The 16,726-nt window shown below is 39.6% G+C and overlaps 1 protein-coding gene across 1 annotated transcript; it reads right to left on the bottom strand.

Annotated features, from left to right (window-relative positions):
* Positions 1 to 6,905: 6,905 nt before the first annotated feature.
* On the bottom strand, positions 6,906 to 15,803 carry NDUFAF4 (NADH:ubiquinone oxidoreductase complex assembly factor 4). The gene is made up of 3 exons (XM_026666587.2): positions 15,609 to 15,803; positions 12,267 to 12,364; positions 6,906 to 7,653 (listed from the first exon to the last, which is right to left on the bottom strand). Exons 1-3 carry the CDS (start codon positions 15,727 to 15,729, stop codon positions 7,360 to 7,362), a joined length of 513 nt encoding a protein of 170 aa, XP_026522372.1. The 5' UTR covers positions 15,730 to 15,803; the 3' UTR covers positions 6,906 to 7,359.
* Positions 15,804 to 16,726: the final 923 nt, after the last annotated feature.

Genomic DNA, 16,726 nt, shown 5'->3' with positions numbered 1-16,726 from the left:
TTCACTTAGTGACTGTTTGAAGTTACAACAGCACTGGAAAAAGTGACTTATGACCATTTTTCACACTTTTTATTATTGCAGCATCTCCATGGTCACATGATTTACATTTGGATGCTTGACAATTGACTCACATTTATGACGGTTCCAGTGTCTTGTGGACACGTGATCCCCTTTTGTGAAATTCTGACAAGCACAGTCAATGGGGAAAACAGTCACTTAACAACCATGTGACTAATTTAACAACTGCAGTGATTCACTTAACAAATGTGGCACAGGAAGTTGTAAAATGGGGCAAAACTCACTTAATGAATTTCTCATTTAGCAACATAAATGTTGGGCTCAATTGAAGTCATAAGTTGAGGATCACAGTACCTGTACTTATTTTTAACTTTAACTGCTCATTCCTCTCTGTGACTACATTCTTTCGAAGTAGCTTTTTCTTTATATTCACATTATAATGTCTGTCAGAATATGTCATCCTTATTTTTGCAGCAGTCATTCTTTCATATTTAGTCCTTTTAATTTCATTTCAGCTAGTATCATTTTTTTCCCCATATGTGTATCTTCTCATGTTTCTGAGGCACTCAGGAATGTAGTTCTTTTCAACAGTTTTCTGTTCTTTCTTTACATCTACTTTCCATCCATTTTATTGGGCGATCAATTCACCTTTTTTTCATATGGGATTGTATTTTCTTTTCCAACAGTTCCTTTGTTTCAGTTCTCATAACTTTTACTTCTTTCTTTTCTTTTGTGTATACTTTTTTCAATGATCGCTGGTGGCAGAGTGGTTAAGTGCAGTATTGCAGGCAAACTCTGCTCACAGCCTGGAGTTCAATGAGAGTCGAGGTTGAGTTAGCCTTCTATCCTTCCAAGGTCAGTAAAATGAAGACCCAAATTGTTGGGAGCAATATGCTAATAATGTTGAAGTTGTAAACTTCCCAGAGAGTGCTGTAAAATGATATGGGGTGGTATATAAGCCTAACTGCTATTGCTATCCACTTTTAACTGGGCCAGATAATGTCTTCTTTCACATTCAGACCCTTATGATACTCTTTTATTCTTCATTAATGTTTTCAAGCTTTTATAATAAATGTTAAATTGATCATGGCTTTGGATTTATATTCATTTATTTGCTATATATGTGTACAGTTTTCCACAGTGCTTCATACTGGTGTGTATGGGGGTATGAACTAACATTTTAGCTTATAATAGGTATCCACTCCTCTGCCAGATGACTTCTGAATCTGAAGAGAGATGAAGGAGGAAAGAGGTTGCTTTCAAATTTCTTAGTTCTTTGTAAAAAAAAATATTGAGGTCCACAAAGAAAATAAATTCACTTTTAAGGAAGCAGCATTACTTTCTCTGTTATGGGCATTGTCATGTATCCGGTTTTTATTTATTTCTTTTCAATGGACTTGTAATTTATACTCATTACGTTCATCCATGCTTCAAGCGGCAGAATAAATCAATCTTCCCCTTTTGTCCACAACCCATAAAATGTCAATAAAATAGTATTAAAAGGTCTAGCAGCTGGTACACCCTTGTAGACAGGCAGAAAAAGATAAGACCATTCTGTTTATTTTTGAGCAGTGTAGATTGTTGTGGACTTACTGTCTCCATGGAAATAATGGCTTACAATAAAGGTAAGAAAAAATAGTATTTTCCAGGGCAGAAGAGAGGCGTAATCTTTGCCTTTCAAAGGAAGGAGTTCAAGTGTTGTATTCTGTGTATAACTGACAAGTGCTCTCTTATTTGGTATTTGTGTAGAAGATGAATTATATAACACCGTATAAATCATCACAAAGATCTAGTGTTTTGTATTTATTAGGAAGAATATATCCATTTAAGTTTTCTTCTCCTTTTGCAGCATAAACTGATATAATTCCGCTTGCTGTTGAAATGCATCCATAGTACAAAATACAGTTAAATTAAACTCAGTTGTAAAACCACCTGGCAGTAATTTTGCACCAGCAAATTTACACCAGCAATAGCAACTCACCTCGGTCAGTTTTTGTAAGAATAATTTTCTCTATCTAAATAAAGCCTACAATGATTAGTCACATTAATGTCAGATGAAAACATGCAAAATTGGGCAGTAATTTTTTTTACAGCTTTCAGTAATTTGTTAATCCTTAAATCGTATTAGTATCAAAATGAAGATATCTCTTTTGGGATATTGTGCTGCTTAGATGCTTTTGCATTATAATATCACATCTTAAATTGGGTGGGTTCTTAGTTCTCAAAGAATAAGTTTCCAGTCCTTAAAGATACTAAATTGTAGAAGATCATGGACACCATCATTTCAGGAGCTTTGCCTGAATGATGAAAGCATCACTGCAGTCACAACACAAGCTCTGCGCCTCTTTTATATGTGCACGTGACATCATAACATATGTATAAAGGGTGGGAAGTTACAGCATGCAAATACTATTAGTTATATAAATGTATACACCATGCTTTGATACCTCTTAAGAAAACGCAGACCTTTGCTACAGTCAAGGGTTTGGAAAAATGATTGATAAAGATTATTTCCTTTGAACACAAAACTATGACTCCCAATTTCCTATAAAGTTAATTGGCATCATGGACATGTAACATTCTCGTGGTAGTTTTGCAAAATAAACAAGTAAATAAACAAGAAACAAGTAAAAGAAACCCTACCTTGATCACTTCCCCTGCCTGTGTAATTCTGAAGGCTGGCTTGTTAGAATATTTATTAAATAGGTTAGTTAAGGAAAAGGTTGCCAATTCTCCCTTCAAAGGTGATTTCCCATCTCATTTTTATTATCATCTGTTCCCCTTATCAATTGTATAATTATCAGGCCCTTTGGTTTTTATATCCTTTAGGCATATGCCCATGCATAACCTACCTTTTCTTACAGCTTTCTTCTATGTAAGAACTTTGCAATCCTGTGGTTCTTTTCCCTCTAAATCAGGGGCCTCCGATCTTGGCAACTTTAAGACTGATGGACTTCAACTCCCAGAATTCCTCAGTTCTGTCAAGATTAGAGACCCCTGCTCTAAATCCAGGAAGCATAACTGTAACATGCTAGCTTTATTAATAATAAAGGATCATTGGATTCTTTTCCATTGATGGCTTTTCATGGATGAGTTCTCCATCATAATGGGCCTGGTGTCAGGACCCAGCCTCTTGCCTTCATTATTCTGTCTCCCCATCCCATGGTGGTTGAAAAGCAACATGTCTTGTGATAAATTGGGCTTTTCTGACTGGCTGTTTATGAAGGCATGGAAATAAGAGCTACTGGTTTATGGCTTCCAGTACTGCTGCAAAATGTTGCAATTTTTCCATGCTGTGTGGAAATGAATTGCCTGTAGACAGCAAAGAGGCACACAAATAAATTTGTAGTTACCAACTATGAATCCTCTAGTTTTGCTATAGATATCCTGCAGTAAGGAAATTGCTTCATTAAATTGGCGGAGTATTCATTCCATTGATTCAGGACTCAAATAGATGACTAAACACTCAAATAATTGTCTAAACTACACACAAAAACAGGCCTTCTTTCAAGTGCAAATCATACGTTCATTTATCTTGCCTATGGCTATAACTCTTTCTTAAAAGTTATAATAGATCTCATTACTGTCAAGAAGGTGAAAGATGAATGTATATTTCAATCATGTTGTTTAGAATCTTGGCATTTTCATTTCATTTCAGAAGGTACAGACAGGATCTCTAATGAATTCCACTAAGCCTACTTATGGGGAAGGAACTTAATTTCCATTCAAATCCTAAAAAAAGTCACTGCCACTATTTTTATCATTTCTGGGGCAGCTGTTGTTTAGAACTGCATGTTGCTGCATGTTGCTCTTCCTCACATTTCCAATTATAGAAACAGTTCACAGGGAAGATGTCCAATTATTGCCAACCCAATTTGAGACGGATTAGAGCTTTTGTTCTCTCTCTCTCTCTCTCTCTCTCTCCTTTTGAGAATTTCAGCTTCATTTCAGAACTCTTAGAGAACTCTATTTTAAAGTTCTTAGCTATAGATTCTGAATGCTTTTGATTTCCAAGAACCTCAATGCAAGCACACAATTTGCATTAGGGGTCTTGGAAACAAGTAATATTACAATGGATAAGTAGCCATAAAAACATCACGGCAAATATTGTTTCTTCCATTCAGTCATGTACGTTTTTCAAATACTGTCTGGAAAAGTCCACACTGTTTTCTTGGCCAGGTTTTCCAGAAGTGATTTGCCATTGGCTCATTCCTTGGGCTGACAGAAAGTGATCAACCCAAGGTCATCCAGCTGGGAAAATTGCAAATGGCGATCACATGCGGTCATTGCAGTTGTCGCGAATACATACTGGTTGCCAAGCAACCAAATGTGACCATAGAGATGCTGTGATGATCATAGGCATGAAGATTGGTCCTAAGTCATTTTTTTTCCAGTGTTGTTGCAACTTTCAAATGGATGATAAAATAAAATTGTAACTTGAAGACTGCCTGTGTAGGCTTTGGGTTTCTTGGATTTTTGTATGGTGCTTGGGATCTGTTTAAGTTATCTAAGCAAACACTACATCTTTGTAAGAGACCTGGCTCAAAATGGTGGAAAACTACATCCCTGAATTTTAGTAAATGAGGCTATAGGATCCCCAAAAGGGACAAAGGCCTGGAACGTGGACACAGGGCTTCAAACTCCGTAATTCTGAAAGTCAAACAAGAGCTTAAACCAGCTGTGTCCCTTGCAAGGCCTTTGTGGCTGCTTTGACAGCCCTTTTCCTGGAAGGCAGTCTCAGTGGAAATATTCCCTGCAGTAGATGTGGAGACAACGGGGAACAGCTTTTGAAATCAGCCAGGTGAGCCTTGCAAGACACAGGACTTCATTTGTGCTAACTTGCCTTGCAAAATGCTTCTTTTGACTGTTTTGCACAGCCTGGTTATCTATCAACAACATATGGGGAGATCAGCATGTTTCCCACTGACTTTCCAATCCTGATTCTTTGTTTTTTTTTTTAGCTCTCCTACTGACCACCACTGAAGAGCACAGAGAGCCCATCATCAGAATACTGTATACCATCCAGTGATGTTTGCATGAATTGTACCTATGTACTGGGTTTATATCCTACTTTTCTTTAAAGACCTTATGAATTCAGTTTTTTAACCCACTGCCATCCAGTTGTTGATAATTAATGTTAAAAGTCCATGCTACAGCCTTGGCATTGCTACCATCTCTTGTCCCAAGATAGGCAATTCTGATCCTGCTTGGCTTAGTGTGATATGATTAAATTATACAGCAGTAGCAATAGCACTTAGACTTATATACCACTTTATAGTGCTTTACAGCCCTCTCTAAGTGGTTTACAAAGTCAGCATATTGCCCCAGTGTCCCTAGCAGTGTCCTTGGCCTTTTTAAGATGTGTGAGCTTCAACTTCTGGCTAGCTGGGGAATTCTGGTGGGCTTCAACTTCTGGCTAGCTGGGGAATTCTGGTTGTTGAAGTCCATATTTCTAGAAGTTGCCAAAATTAAGAAACACTGGTCTATAGGCTCACCTAAGATAACGAGCTCATTCTAAGTTGAAATTAATTTATTATCAGGTAAAGCTGTTACAGTAAATCTTTGTCATTTATCACCAAAGATGTATTTTACATAAGTTTTAAATTTCAACAAAACCATTCTGCTGCTGGGTTTTGGGTAGAATTTCTCTCTAATCTCATTCTTCATTCCACACTGCTTACTAATTCAGGATAACACTACTTCCTCTGAAGAAACAGATTCTAATCAATACTCGTCTATGCCATAATGAAATTGAAGATGCTTTTTGGGTTTGGCTGCAACAGGATAACACAATAATATAGCTAATTCCCATTAGAAATCAGGGTTTTATGTATCAGTTCTAATGTGGTATCTATTTTTGATTAACTTGCATGTGACACCAGAAGTGCTAATGAAAAAAGTCACAAGTTCTATGAGCAGAAACTGGATATTTACATTTTGGAATCCATAAATTGCATCTTAATCTGCTTTTGCTCAAGGTATACCTACCTAGATCCAGGTTTCAGTTTCTTGGAGTATTTTAACCAATCTAGCTGAGTTTTCTCTCTCTTCTTCTTCAGATTCTTCTAGATAAAAGACTTGTCTTTTTCTGCCACCTGATGAACACTTTCTCCTCAAGAGAACCTCCAAGAGCAATTCACTAGTCAGTTTAGAGTCAATGTTATGATACAGGGTATTGTTTGCAAATAGTAACCTCAGAGAAAGCATCCCCAGGGCCACACAAGTCAAAGCAGAGGTGACGCTTTCCAAACACTCCCCTACGGACTGAGAAAATTTTCATCAACCTTCCATTTCTGTTGCTAATAGGGACTAAAGACACATAATGTGCATCAATCCAGGGAAGATTTGGATTCAGATCCCACTATCTTCCTATAGAAAAAAAATGCAACATCTATACCTATAGGGATTTGCTTTTAGTTGTTCTATTTGCCCAAGCAAAGCTGAGAACTTGGATAAAATACAATAGGTGGCTCAAATAATCAATCCTGTCCCCTCACATTTCCTTCTCCCCAAGTCTCACCAGGAAGTTTGCTCCAATTATAAACAACAGCCAAAAAAAGTTAAGTAGCTAGAACAAATGTATTAGAACTGAAAGGAGAAAAGCTGTATTTCCACACAGTCATTAAATGCTGAACCTTTAATAGTTATCAATTATAGGCCTTCACTGAGAGGCTAAAGCAAGCTTAGCAGCTAAGACAGATTTCATGGAATGGTGCCAATAATTAACAATAGAATATTAAACTGAAACAAGGTACTAAGGAAGAATAACTAGAATTAGGATCAAGTCACTGAAACATGGGAAAAACAGCATTTGCCTCAAACTGTCTTTGTTTCTAACACGGGTAATAAACTCAAAATTAAAAGAATGCCATCCTTAAATTTAATCTTGTATGCATACTCCTTTGTTGATCAAATATGAGAACTACAGATATGCAATGGCAATTTATCATAAGGAAGATACGAATCTGTTTTGAAAGCTATTTGCAGAATGTTATTAGGTCAAAAGCTTCTGCAGAGCTCCAGCTGAATCAGGTGCAAAGAACCTGCACTTTTATTGTCTGATTCTGAGTAATGAACACATGCTTTGCAATATATCATCCATGAGGCAGCCAACATTTTTAGAATATTTAAGAAAACTGCATAATTGGCTGTGGGCACATCTCCCCCACCTGGCACTTCATAGCTCCATCATCAGGTTGGTTTGCTGATTATAGATGTGCTAAAGAAAATGCAGACACTATTGAAAATGCATATGTTTGATTGATGGGGGAGGAAGAATTCCTACAGGTATGTAATTATGGTTGAATACTGACAAACCCTCTAGAGTTGTGTTTGAAATTTTTATTTGGAGTCCAGGGTTTTTGAGTCTTTGTAAGGAAGGAAATCCATTACAAATGGGATGAAGAATGTTAAAAGGTTATTCACATCCTTCAGTTCTAAAGAATATTTCTCTGCTATTTTCTCAGCAGTCCATGTCTCTGGAGAGCGCTGATGGTTGTTGAGAAGAGTCAAGGCTTCTTCTATCAAGACTTTGCCTTTGGGAACAGTCTGAATGTCCAGATAATTGAACTGTCCATCTATTACCGGCCTGTAATCCTCCTGCTTATGTGGGAGATTTCTCCCTTTTTTTTTCCTCTAGGAGAGAAAAAAAGTAAAAAATAAATAAACCATTAGAAATATGTTAGTCAATGTTCTATTTCTATATTAAGGCATTTATTTTTCATATAACCACCTGTAATGAAGTTATGAACTACAGGTAATCTTTGGGTTATAATGATAATTGGAACTGGAATCTCCATTGCTAAGTAATGCAGTCATAAAGCAGAATGTATCATGACTGCAATGGTAATAGAGATTGTCATTGTTAAGCCAGGGCTGTGTAGATCAATAACAAAGGACCTCACAAGACCGCATCGTGGAAAAAGGCAGGAATCAAGAGATGCCTGCTTATGCTGCTGAAACTTTGTTCCAGATAAGTAGGCTGGCAGGAAGGTCCCATAGGTGGAGTGCAGGATGGGCAGGGTGGACAGGTGCTGGGATTGGCACTAGAGAATGCAGTCAGGCATTGTAGGTGCTCTCCACATGCTGCCCAGAGACTTCTTGGGAGAAAAATTGGTGAGGGTGAAAATTGGCAGGGATGAGAGTGACTTGCGACTTCCTGCCAGTTTCCCATTGACTTTGTTTGTGAGAAGTTGGCAGGGAAGGTCACAAATGGCAATCACATGCCTATGGGATGCTGCAGGTCCAGGGGTGGGATTCTACCGTTTGGACTGGTTCAGGTGAACCCCTTGTTCTGATGTTCAGCTTACTCCGAACTGGTTTGCTCTGACAAGGAAGTAGGCCTGCCTGCCCACCTCTGCTCTTTCCTGTGCTTTATGCCTTTGTTTAGAGCACAGCTGATTCGCGTGGCAGAGCAGTTTGCCGTGCCTCAGCTGTTTTCTTCACAGAGGCTGCAGTTGAATATAAATATGGGCTTGCCTTTTTTAAATGCGGAGCACGCATTTGGAGCGAACACGGGCAATCACTGAACCGGTTGTTATATCGATGGAATCCCACCCCTGTGCAGGTCTCATAATTCTGAGCTGTTTCCCAAGTGCCCAAATTGTCACAGGGATGCCCTGATAATTGCAATTCACGGATCACTTATAAGACACACACACCACCCCCCATTTAGTGCTGTCATAACTCTAAATGGTTGCTGAATTAATGCTAAGTGAGGACTACCTAAATTAATCTACCGGTATTCTTCTCTTATGAGTCTACCTGGTTTCCCATTTAAAAGAAGTGTCTGGTTGTAATCCTTGTCATTCTGGCTGTTTAAAGAATTGGAAATACTTCAGGAGTATTTGGAAAAATATTACATTAGAACATTACTTGTTTTTTTAAATGTACAACATCCTAGATTCATATCTATGATTACTAGCAAGCTCGAATCCTGAAACCCAAAATGTGGCTGCTATCAGTTAAAGACAAAATTCAAGCCAAATAGAATAATAGTCTGGTTTGCTATACAGTGGCTTGTTACTTTTTAAATTTTCCAAAGGTTTTAAAAATCCCTTTCCCTGTCAATGTCTTTCCCCTCCCTTTATCTTCATGAGAACTGGGGTGGGAGTTGGGGGGTGGCGGCTTGTCTGAGATGCTTCCTCAGGTTACAATTCTATTCTGGACTCAGGTTTCTGTTACCCAACTGTTATTTTGCTAGCAGTTCTTCCTTTTCTTCCTCAATATTATTTCTTCTTGACTATAATTCAAATTTTCCCTCAGCTATAGGATCCAGTGGGTGGCTCTGGGCCAGACATTCTCTCTTGTCTGTAAAACGTCACAAGATTGTTTTGAGTCTAAAATGAGGGGAGGCCTAGATGTTAAGCTATCTGGAGCGTTTAAGGAGGAAAATGATATCAGTGCAAAATTAGAAAAAAATTAAGAACCTAAAACAGCCCTGCTGGCTTAGGCCCAAGCCCTTTTAGTTTAACATTTGATTTCTCACATTATCTAAATGGAAATCTCTAGATGTAGGATCCAGTGCCAGTTATAGCAACCCTACTTAATTTCATGGTTTCTAAATGTAAGCCTGATTACTTTTACATTTCAACCAATTGGTTTTGGCCAAATGTTGCGGCCTGTCAAGATATCCTCAGTATCTTATTTCTAAATGATTATTGATGAAAACATTCCCAATGAACATTTGTTCTTTGGGTAACCTAAATGACAAAAGGCTTTGCCCATTAACACATAGGATAAAAGACATAACCCCAGAGATGCATCTTTCCTGAAAAATAAATGATCTAAAAATCCTGAGAAAAATATATTTTATACATTTCATTATCTTTTCAGGAATCGTAGAAAATTGTAAGTGGCCTACTTAGGATTAGCCTCAGAGCTTTAGTTTTGGTAACTGAGGCCAAGCAATTGATTGTTGAGCAAAAAACCAAAAAGTTTTCTCAACCTTGGCAACTTTTAAGATATGTGATTTCAGCAAGCTGGGGAATTCTGGGAGTTGAAGCCCAGACATCTTAAAAGTCAGTCAGGTTAAGAAATGCTGCAGCCTCACATGCAGGCCCTGTAGGATAATGCCCCCCCTTGCAAGTCAAAATTGCAGGCTGGGGAGGGACCAGAAACGAAAGAGCGATTCTTCTCTCTCTCTTTTTATCTCCATCTAGTGGACTGCCAGAAGAAAGACAGCTTTTTCTAAACTGATTCCTTGCAGAGGATTTTTGAAATTAGGCTGAGCTGACGACCTATTTTATAGCATCAAAACACAAGGAATTTTACAAACTGATATGCTAAGAGATTGTCTGTTCTTGCTTGAGAGTTTGAATTGCTATGAAAAAGCTAAGCACAGGGACTGCTTGGAGGAGACTACTGAAAAAAAGACCAGCTATGAATCTCTTATATTGGACAACATAAGACATATAATTGTCTTATATTGGACAACTGGTTTGTCAATATGAACAGATCATTCTTTGTTTTGCTGCCATTTGTTTCCCTTACTGGGTTTTACATTTTGACACTACCAATAGTCAATTGAAATTTAAAATAAGCAATGCTGGAGAGTTAAAATACTGCAAAAGGATAGAGGAGGACAGCAATGATAGCAAACATAGCCATGGTCTTTTTTCATATAACCTCATGAAATATTAAAATTCAGACTAAAGATCTGAATCTCTGCAACTACAGTGAATGGAGGAGAGGGGGAGAGATGAACAGAAACAAGGAGGCAAAGAAAGATCTGGGACAGAAAGTAGAGCAAGCTGCCAGAGGCAGGCAAAGAAGAAAAAAGAAAAAGGAGGGCATCTCCAAGCAGGACAACCTTCAGCATTTCTTTCTAACTTCTAAACTCTGAGAAGTTGTCTATAAGGCCTGAACCTAGCTTGTTCGCCAAATGCATGAGACTTATCCCGCAGGCCCATTTATTTCTCTTATATTAAAGTCAACATCAATTATCTTAGAAATTAAGAGAGGAAGCCCTATCAAACACAGCTAACATCATTTCTGAATAATCTCCCTGTTATTTGGACATCTATAAGCACCTTAATGTCAGATTCCAAATACAAATAAGTTATTCAGAAGTGCATACTTTTGAATACAGGTATACTCCCGACTTACGAGTACAATTGGGGCCAGCATTTCCTTTGCTATACAAAGGGTTGTTTAAGAGAGTCCCATCCAATTTTAGGACCCGTTTTTGCCACAGTTAAGTGCCTCACTGCCGTTGTCAAGAGAATCCAGCTTCCCACATTGATTTTGCTTGTTGGAATCTGGCTGGAAAGATTACAAACGGAGATCACATGATCGCCATTTGTAACCTAGGTGCCCTGTTGGCGCAGCGCAGAGGTGGTATTCAGCAGGTTCTGACCAGTTCTGGAGAACCAGTAGTGGAAATTTTGAGTAGTTCGTAGAATCGGCAAATACCACCTCTGACTGGAGATTTTACAGTCACACCCACCAAGCTATGCTCACAGAACCGTTAGTAAAGTAATTTGAATCCCACCACTGGCGCAGCGGTAGAATGAAGTATTGCAGGCTAACTGCCCACAGTCCAGAGTTTGATCCTGATGGGGCTCAAGGTTGACCCAGCCTTCTGAGGTTGATCAAATGAGGGCTCAGATTATTGGGGGCAATAGGCTGATATTGTAAACCGCTCAGAGAGCACTGTAAAGCACTATGGAGCGGTATATAAGTCGAAGTGCTATTGCTATCTCAGGATGCTGCAACCACCATAATACATGCCAGCTGCCAAGAGCTCAAATTTTGATCACATGACCACGGGGATGGTATAACAGTCTAAGTGCCAAATCACTTTTTTCAGTGCTCTTGTAACTTCAAACGATCGCTAAATAAATGGTTGTAAGTCAAGGACCACCCGTGAGCGTCTTCAAATTATCAGGAATTTTGATACATTTGCAGTGCATTACCAAAATAAAGGCAAAACAGAATTCTGAGCAGGTGGAATAAAAAAGACATTTGGGAAATCTGTGAAAGGGATTTACATAGACAGATCCTTGCATTTATTAGATAAATGTCACTGAGAATGGGAAATGTATAAGAGATTAATTGTATTCATAAGCTGAAAAAAATATCAGGCACTGGCTTGTACTGATATGGGTAACAAATCAATGTAAGAAAGCAAAGACTAGTTGGACTGTATCATGAAAAACCCTGACACTTCTTTTGTCCCCAGTATGCTATGTAAAACTGAATTATCAATGTGTGTGTGTGTGTGTGCATTTCAAGACTCTGTAACTCACTTGCAAGCCTGGATCACTGGAATCAACATAGACATCCTTTAATAAAGTAAGAAGCTTTTCATCTTTTTTCTTTATCTCTTCTTGGAAACTGGCAGACCCTGAAGAAAATAAACATAAAAACCATAATTTTACATTTTTAGAACAAAATGGCACAGTTCCAATGGAAGAGAAATATATGTAGCTAAGAGCTGAACCATAGAGTCCTTGGTGGTCTCTGAGCTTGGCTGTTTACCTGCAGAACTTTCATTATCCAACTAGGTAACTTATCAGTGCTAGTAAGTGTGGGGTTTGCTCCTCATTTATATATGGTAGCTTGTCTTGCCAGGGGGTTAGTGGGGCTGTGGTTTTCTCCTGGATAGTTTCTTGAATAGGATATTGTTTTCTGCTTGACTGTTGTCTCCTTAATAGTTCCTTGAAACAAAAAGACCAGAACACATCCTCTTCAGCAGCCAATATCCAGATAAGCAGAGATCAATACCTTACAAACCATCAAGCAAGCATAAAATAATACCCTAATCAAGGAACTACTAAGGAAAAAACATCCTCACCAATACTGGCAGGGCAAGCTACTGTATATAAATAGAAAACAAACACCACTCTCAGTAGCACTGATAATGTTACCTAGTAGGTTAATAAAATGTCTGACAACCAAGCCCAGAAAGCACGATAGAGTCCACAGTACAGTTCTAAATGAAATCATAAACAAAAAGTATGTGCATTTACAAACACAGACACACACTACACAAGCACACACATTCAGGCTACTGAACTGCATTTGAAATAGCCTCTGCTCTTAAAACCTGAAAGCAATTATTCCTCTAACTTGGGCTAGAACCATTTAATGCGTGAGCTCTGTCATTGTACAATATAATGGAGACATGGAAGACAAGGGACAAAGAGGATTTTCTATGAAGTTAAGCAGGCCTGTCACCTTAGGAAAGAAATTATATTCCTAATTCCTCCTCAGTATACTATATTCTTTTTCTATCCATTTTACTGACTTCCCATTTAGTTTTAAGTGCTACATTTTCAGACATGTTTAGCTAAGAGATTATTATTTAGCTTGTGAACGTTGTGGCTGAATGGAAATTAGAAGTCTTCTACTCTACTGCTTTTAGTGGATTTCAGCTGAAGAACATATGCTCGGACTGTAACAGGATGGTGCCCACTGAAATTAATATAGCTTGGGAGATTTCCTGGCCTGGGTCTTTCAATTTCCTAAAGATGCCCTCATACCCTAGCCCTAAGCTGCTTGACTCCTATGTGTAAACTGATTGGAAATGAAGCTGGTATGAGGAATCTCCTTCTAGATTTCAACCTGTTCTGCTTTGGCTATGTTACACTGGCAATGGCCCTTTAATTGGTAGACTTGCCTTCTTTACGCCTCCCACCAAGGCACTAATTTCTTTCCTTGGATGGCTCTTTGGGGACATTAGACTTCTACTAACAGACCACCATGCTCTTATCAATTCCTGTCATGTAAGTTTCTAAAAGAAAACAACAAAACCTTTGTTAATTTCACCTAGAGTGGAAAAGAAGGAACCACCATATCCCTGATTCACAGTGAACAACCAGAAATAAAATGTCCAATTTCACTGGTCTAAGATAAAGGGGGGGAATCCAGAGGTTCACCATCCAAGTCTCTTCAGAAGGGGACAGGCCTAGCTACCCAAGACAAATGGCCACCAGGGCATTGACCAATGGTCAAAGAGGCGCACAATAGCGTTTGCACTACAATGAAATTAACTGCAACGGATAAACTGGACAGCACCACTTGTGCCAACACAAATCAGAAAACATTACTGACGGTAGGAAAAGATAGGTAGAAGTTGTTTTCAAGTGAATTGTGGGTGGGTAGAGTTGATGGCATGTATTCCAGCCCTGAAAAATGGTTAATCACCCAGGTCACTCCTAATATAATTTCTCTGGTTTTACTTTAGCACATTGCATAAATTAACTGATTGTGGCTTCTTTAATCAGTTAAAGAAAGCAGGACTAAGTGTGTTCTGTGTTAGCTGATCTGTCTGGAGCTGAAAAGAACATTACAGGTAGTCCTTGACTTGAACCCCAAATGTCTTGCTGCTGAGTGAGACATTTGTTAAGTGAGTTTTGCCCCATTTTACAACCTTTCTTGCCACAATTGTTAAGTGGCTGTAGTTGTTAATAAATAACATGATTGTTAAGTGAATCTAGTTTCCCTGTTGACGTTGGTTGTCAGAAGGTCGCAAAAGGTGATCACATGACCCCAGTACATTGCAACTGTCATAAATATGAGTCACTTGCCAAGCATCCGAATTTGGATCACATGACCATAGGGACCCTTCAACAATCCTAAGTGTGAAAAATGGTCATAAGTCACTCTTTTCAGTGCCGTTGCAACTTCGAGAAGTCACTAAACGAACTGTCAAGGACTACCTCTATCTGCTTCTTTACAGAAGCCATAATTTTGTATTTTGCAACAGGGCTATTTCGAGTAAAGAAAGGCAGCCAGGGGGGAGTAAAAAGGATGTATTGTTCAATCATTTGTATATTTACGTCTGTACTGATGGAACCGGAAGACTTTCATAGAGCAGTGGTGGTACAGTAGTTAGAATGCAGTACTGCAGGCTACTTCTGTTGACTGCCAGCATTCGGCAGTTCAAATCTCACCAGGCTCAAGGTTGACTCAGGCTTCCATCCTTCAGAGGTGGGTAAAAATGAGGATCCAGATTGTTGGGGAAAATAGGCTGATTCTGTAAACCGCTTAGAGAAGGCTGTAAAACACCGTGAAGTGTTAAATCTAAGTTCTACTCCTATTGCTATGTCCAAGCTCTGTCTGGGCATCCTTGCCCCTTAACTGCGTTCCTAGCTTCTGCTCATTACCGCAGACGCGCATGCGGCAGCTGCTAAAGTCAAACAATCGGTCCTTCCAAATGCAGGACGCAGAATAAACGCGCGAGCGCGGTTTCCAAAACGGGAGCGGAACGAGGGGTCGCCTCAATGTCACCAGCGCCCTTGCCCTCGAAAATCGCGGTTACTTTTTGTTTGTGCAGCCTCCGCCCCCACCCCACGACCGGTTTCGTTTAAAGGACAAAGCCTGACTACGAATATCCCCTTCCTTTGCAAGATTTGCTCCCAAGGCCGTGCTCCCTTAGATGCAATGGGAAAGGAAGCCCTTTGCTCTTTATGGACGCAATGCAACAGTCGTTCCCTGCCGCGGGGCTGCCCGGGGATATTCCGTGGCGGGACGGCGCCTGGTTTCTTCCCTTTCCCCAAATTTCCTTTAATCCAGCCCCTCTGCAGTAGAAAGCAAAGAGTGATAACTGTACGATCCGGCAGCGCGTTTGCGCCCGCTGAACTCACAATCCGGCGCTGCTGCGGCGGGGTGGTGCGGGGCAGGTCTGGGTTTGCTCTTGCTGATTTCCCGGTACGCTCGGTTCTCCACGTTAAACTTGCTAAGCATGCGGGTCAGCCTGCCGCCCATCGCACCGGCTCACAACGCGTCGGGGAAGGTGTCGGTGTGGCCTTTGCGCAGAAGGCCGACGATCGGCTCACAGACCGCGGCCGAGGGCGCCGCTTAGTGGAGTGGAGGTCGGGTTGTTTTCTAAAAGAGAAAGTCGAATTCGCTATTTTTCCCTCCGGAAATCTGAAGTCGTATTGTAAACTTGAGCCCGAACCTTCTGTGATTCCCCACCACCGGCACCCGCGTGAATCAGGAAGGTGCGAGCTCGAAACTCTGCGATCCAACTAGGGTAGGGAGGACACAGATGATTGGAAAGGAGGATACACGCACCCTTTAACTTTCTGTGCGGTCATGACAAGTATTACAGCCAAAAACTGCAAAAAAAAAAAAAAAAAAAAAAGAACTACACTTTTACTATCGGAATTTCAAATTGAGGTATTTTTCCTATAAATCTTTATTTTTCAAAAACATGTTAATGATAATAGAGAATCGACAAGAACGCTCTCCAAATTTTACCCCAGGAACCTATGGAATCATGTCACCTAAAGATGACGGTGATTTGAAGGGGATGGACCGAAATAATGTTAATCTAGGGCTGTTGAATCTGTCAACAGATGAAAGAAAGAAGCAGGCATTTTCATAAATTTTAATGGCTACATATGAAGAATAATATATGCTCTGGTTCTAACAAGAGGATGCCCACTGAAATTAAAATTTTGTGAAAAATTGTGTGTGTGTGTGTGTGTGTATGTATGTGTGTATGTATGTGTGTATGTATTTTGCTGGCTGAGGATGAAGGGGTTGCAGCCCAGCAGATCTGAAGAATACCAATTAGGTTGCAATGTCAAATCAGCTACATAATGCTTTCCAGAGGCTTTGCACCTGTAAGCTTTGGGAACATAGGAGTGATAACTTGGTCTTGGAGGCCACCATATTAGCAACATAATCTCTTCACAAATGCAATTATCATTATTTTCTATTGCAAACCTATTCCCAGTAAGTATCATTGAATAAACAC

This window comes from Notechis scutatus, chromosome 1, assembly GCF_049901735.1.
Source record: "Notechis scutatus isolate UNSWTSFEM ecotype Mainland chromosome 1, rNotScu1.2, whole genome shotgun sequence".
Taxonomy (NCBI): domain Eukaryota; kingdom Metazoa; phylum Chordata; class Lepidosauria; order Squamata; family Elapidae; genus Notechis; species Notechis scutatus.
Note: the sequence above shows the minus strand (reverse complement) of the source record. Positions and strands in the feature narration are given on the sequence as shown.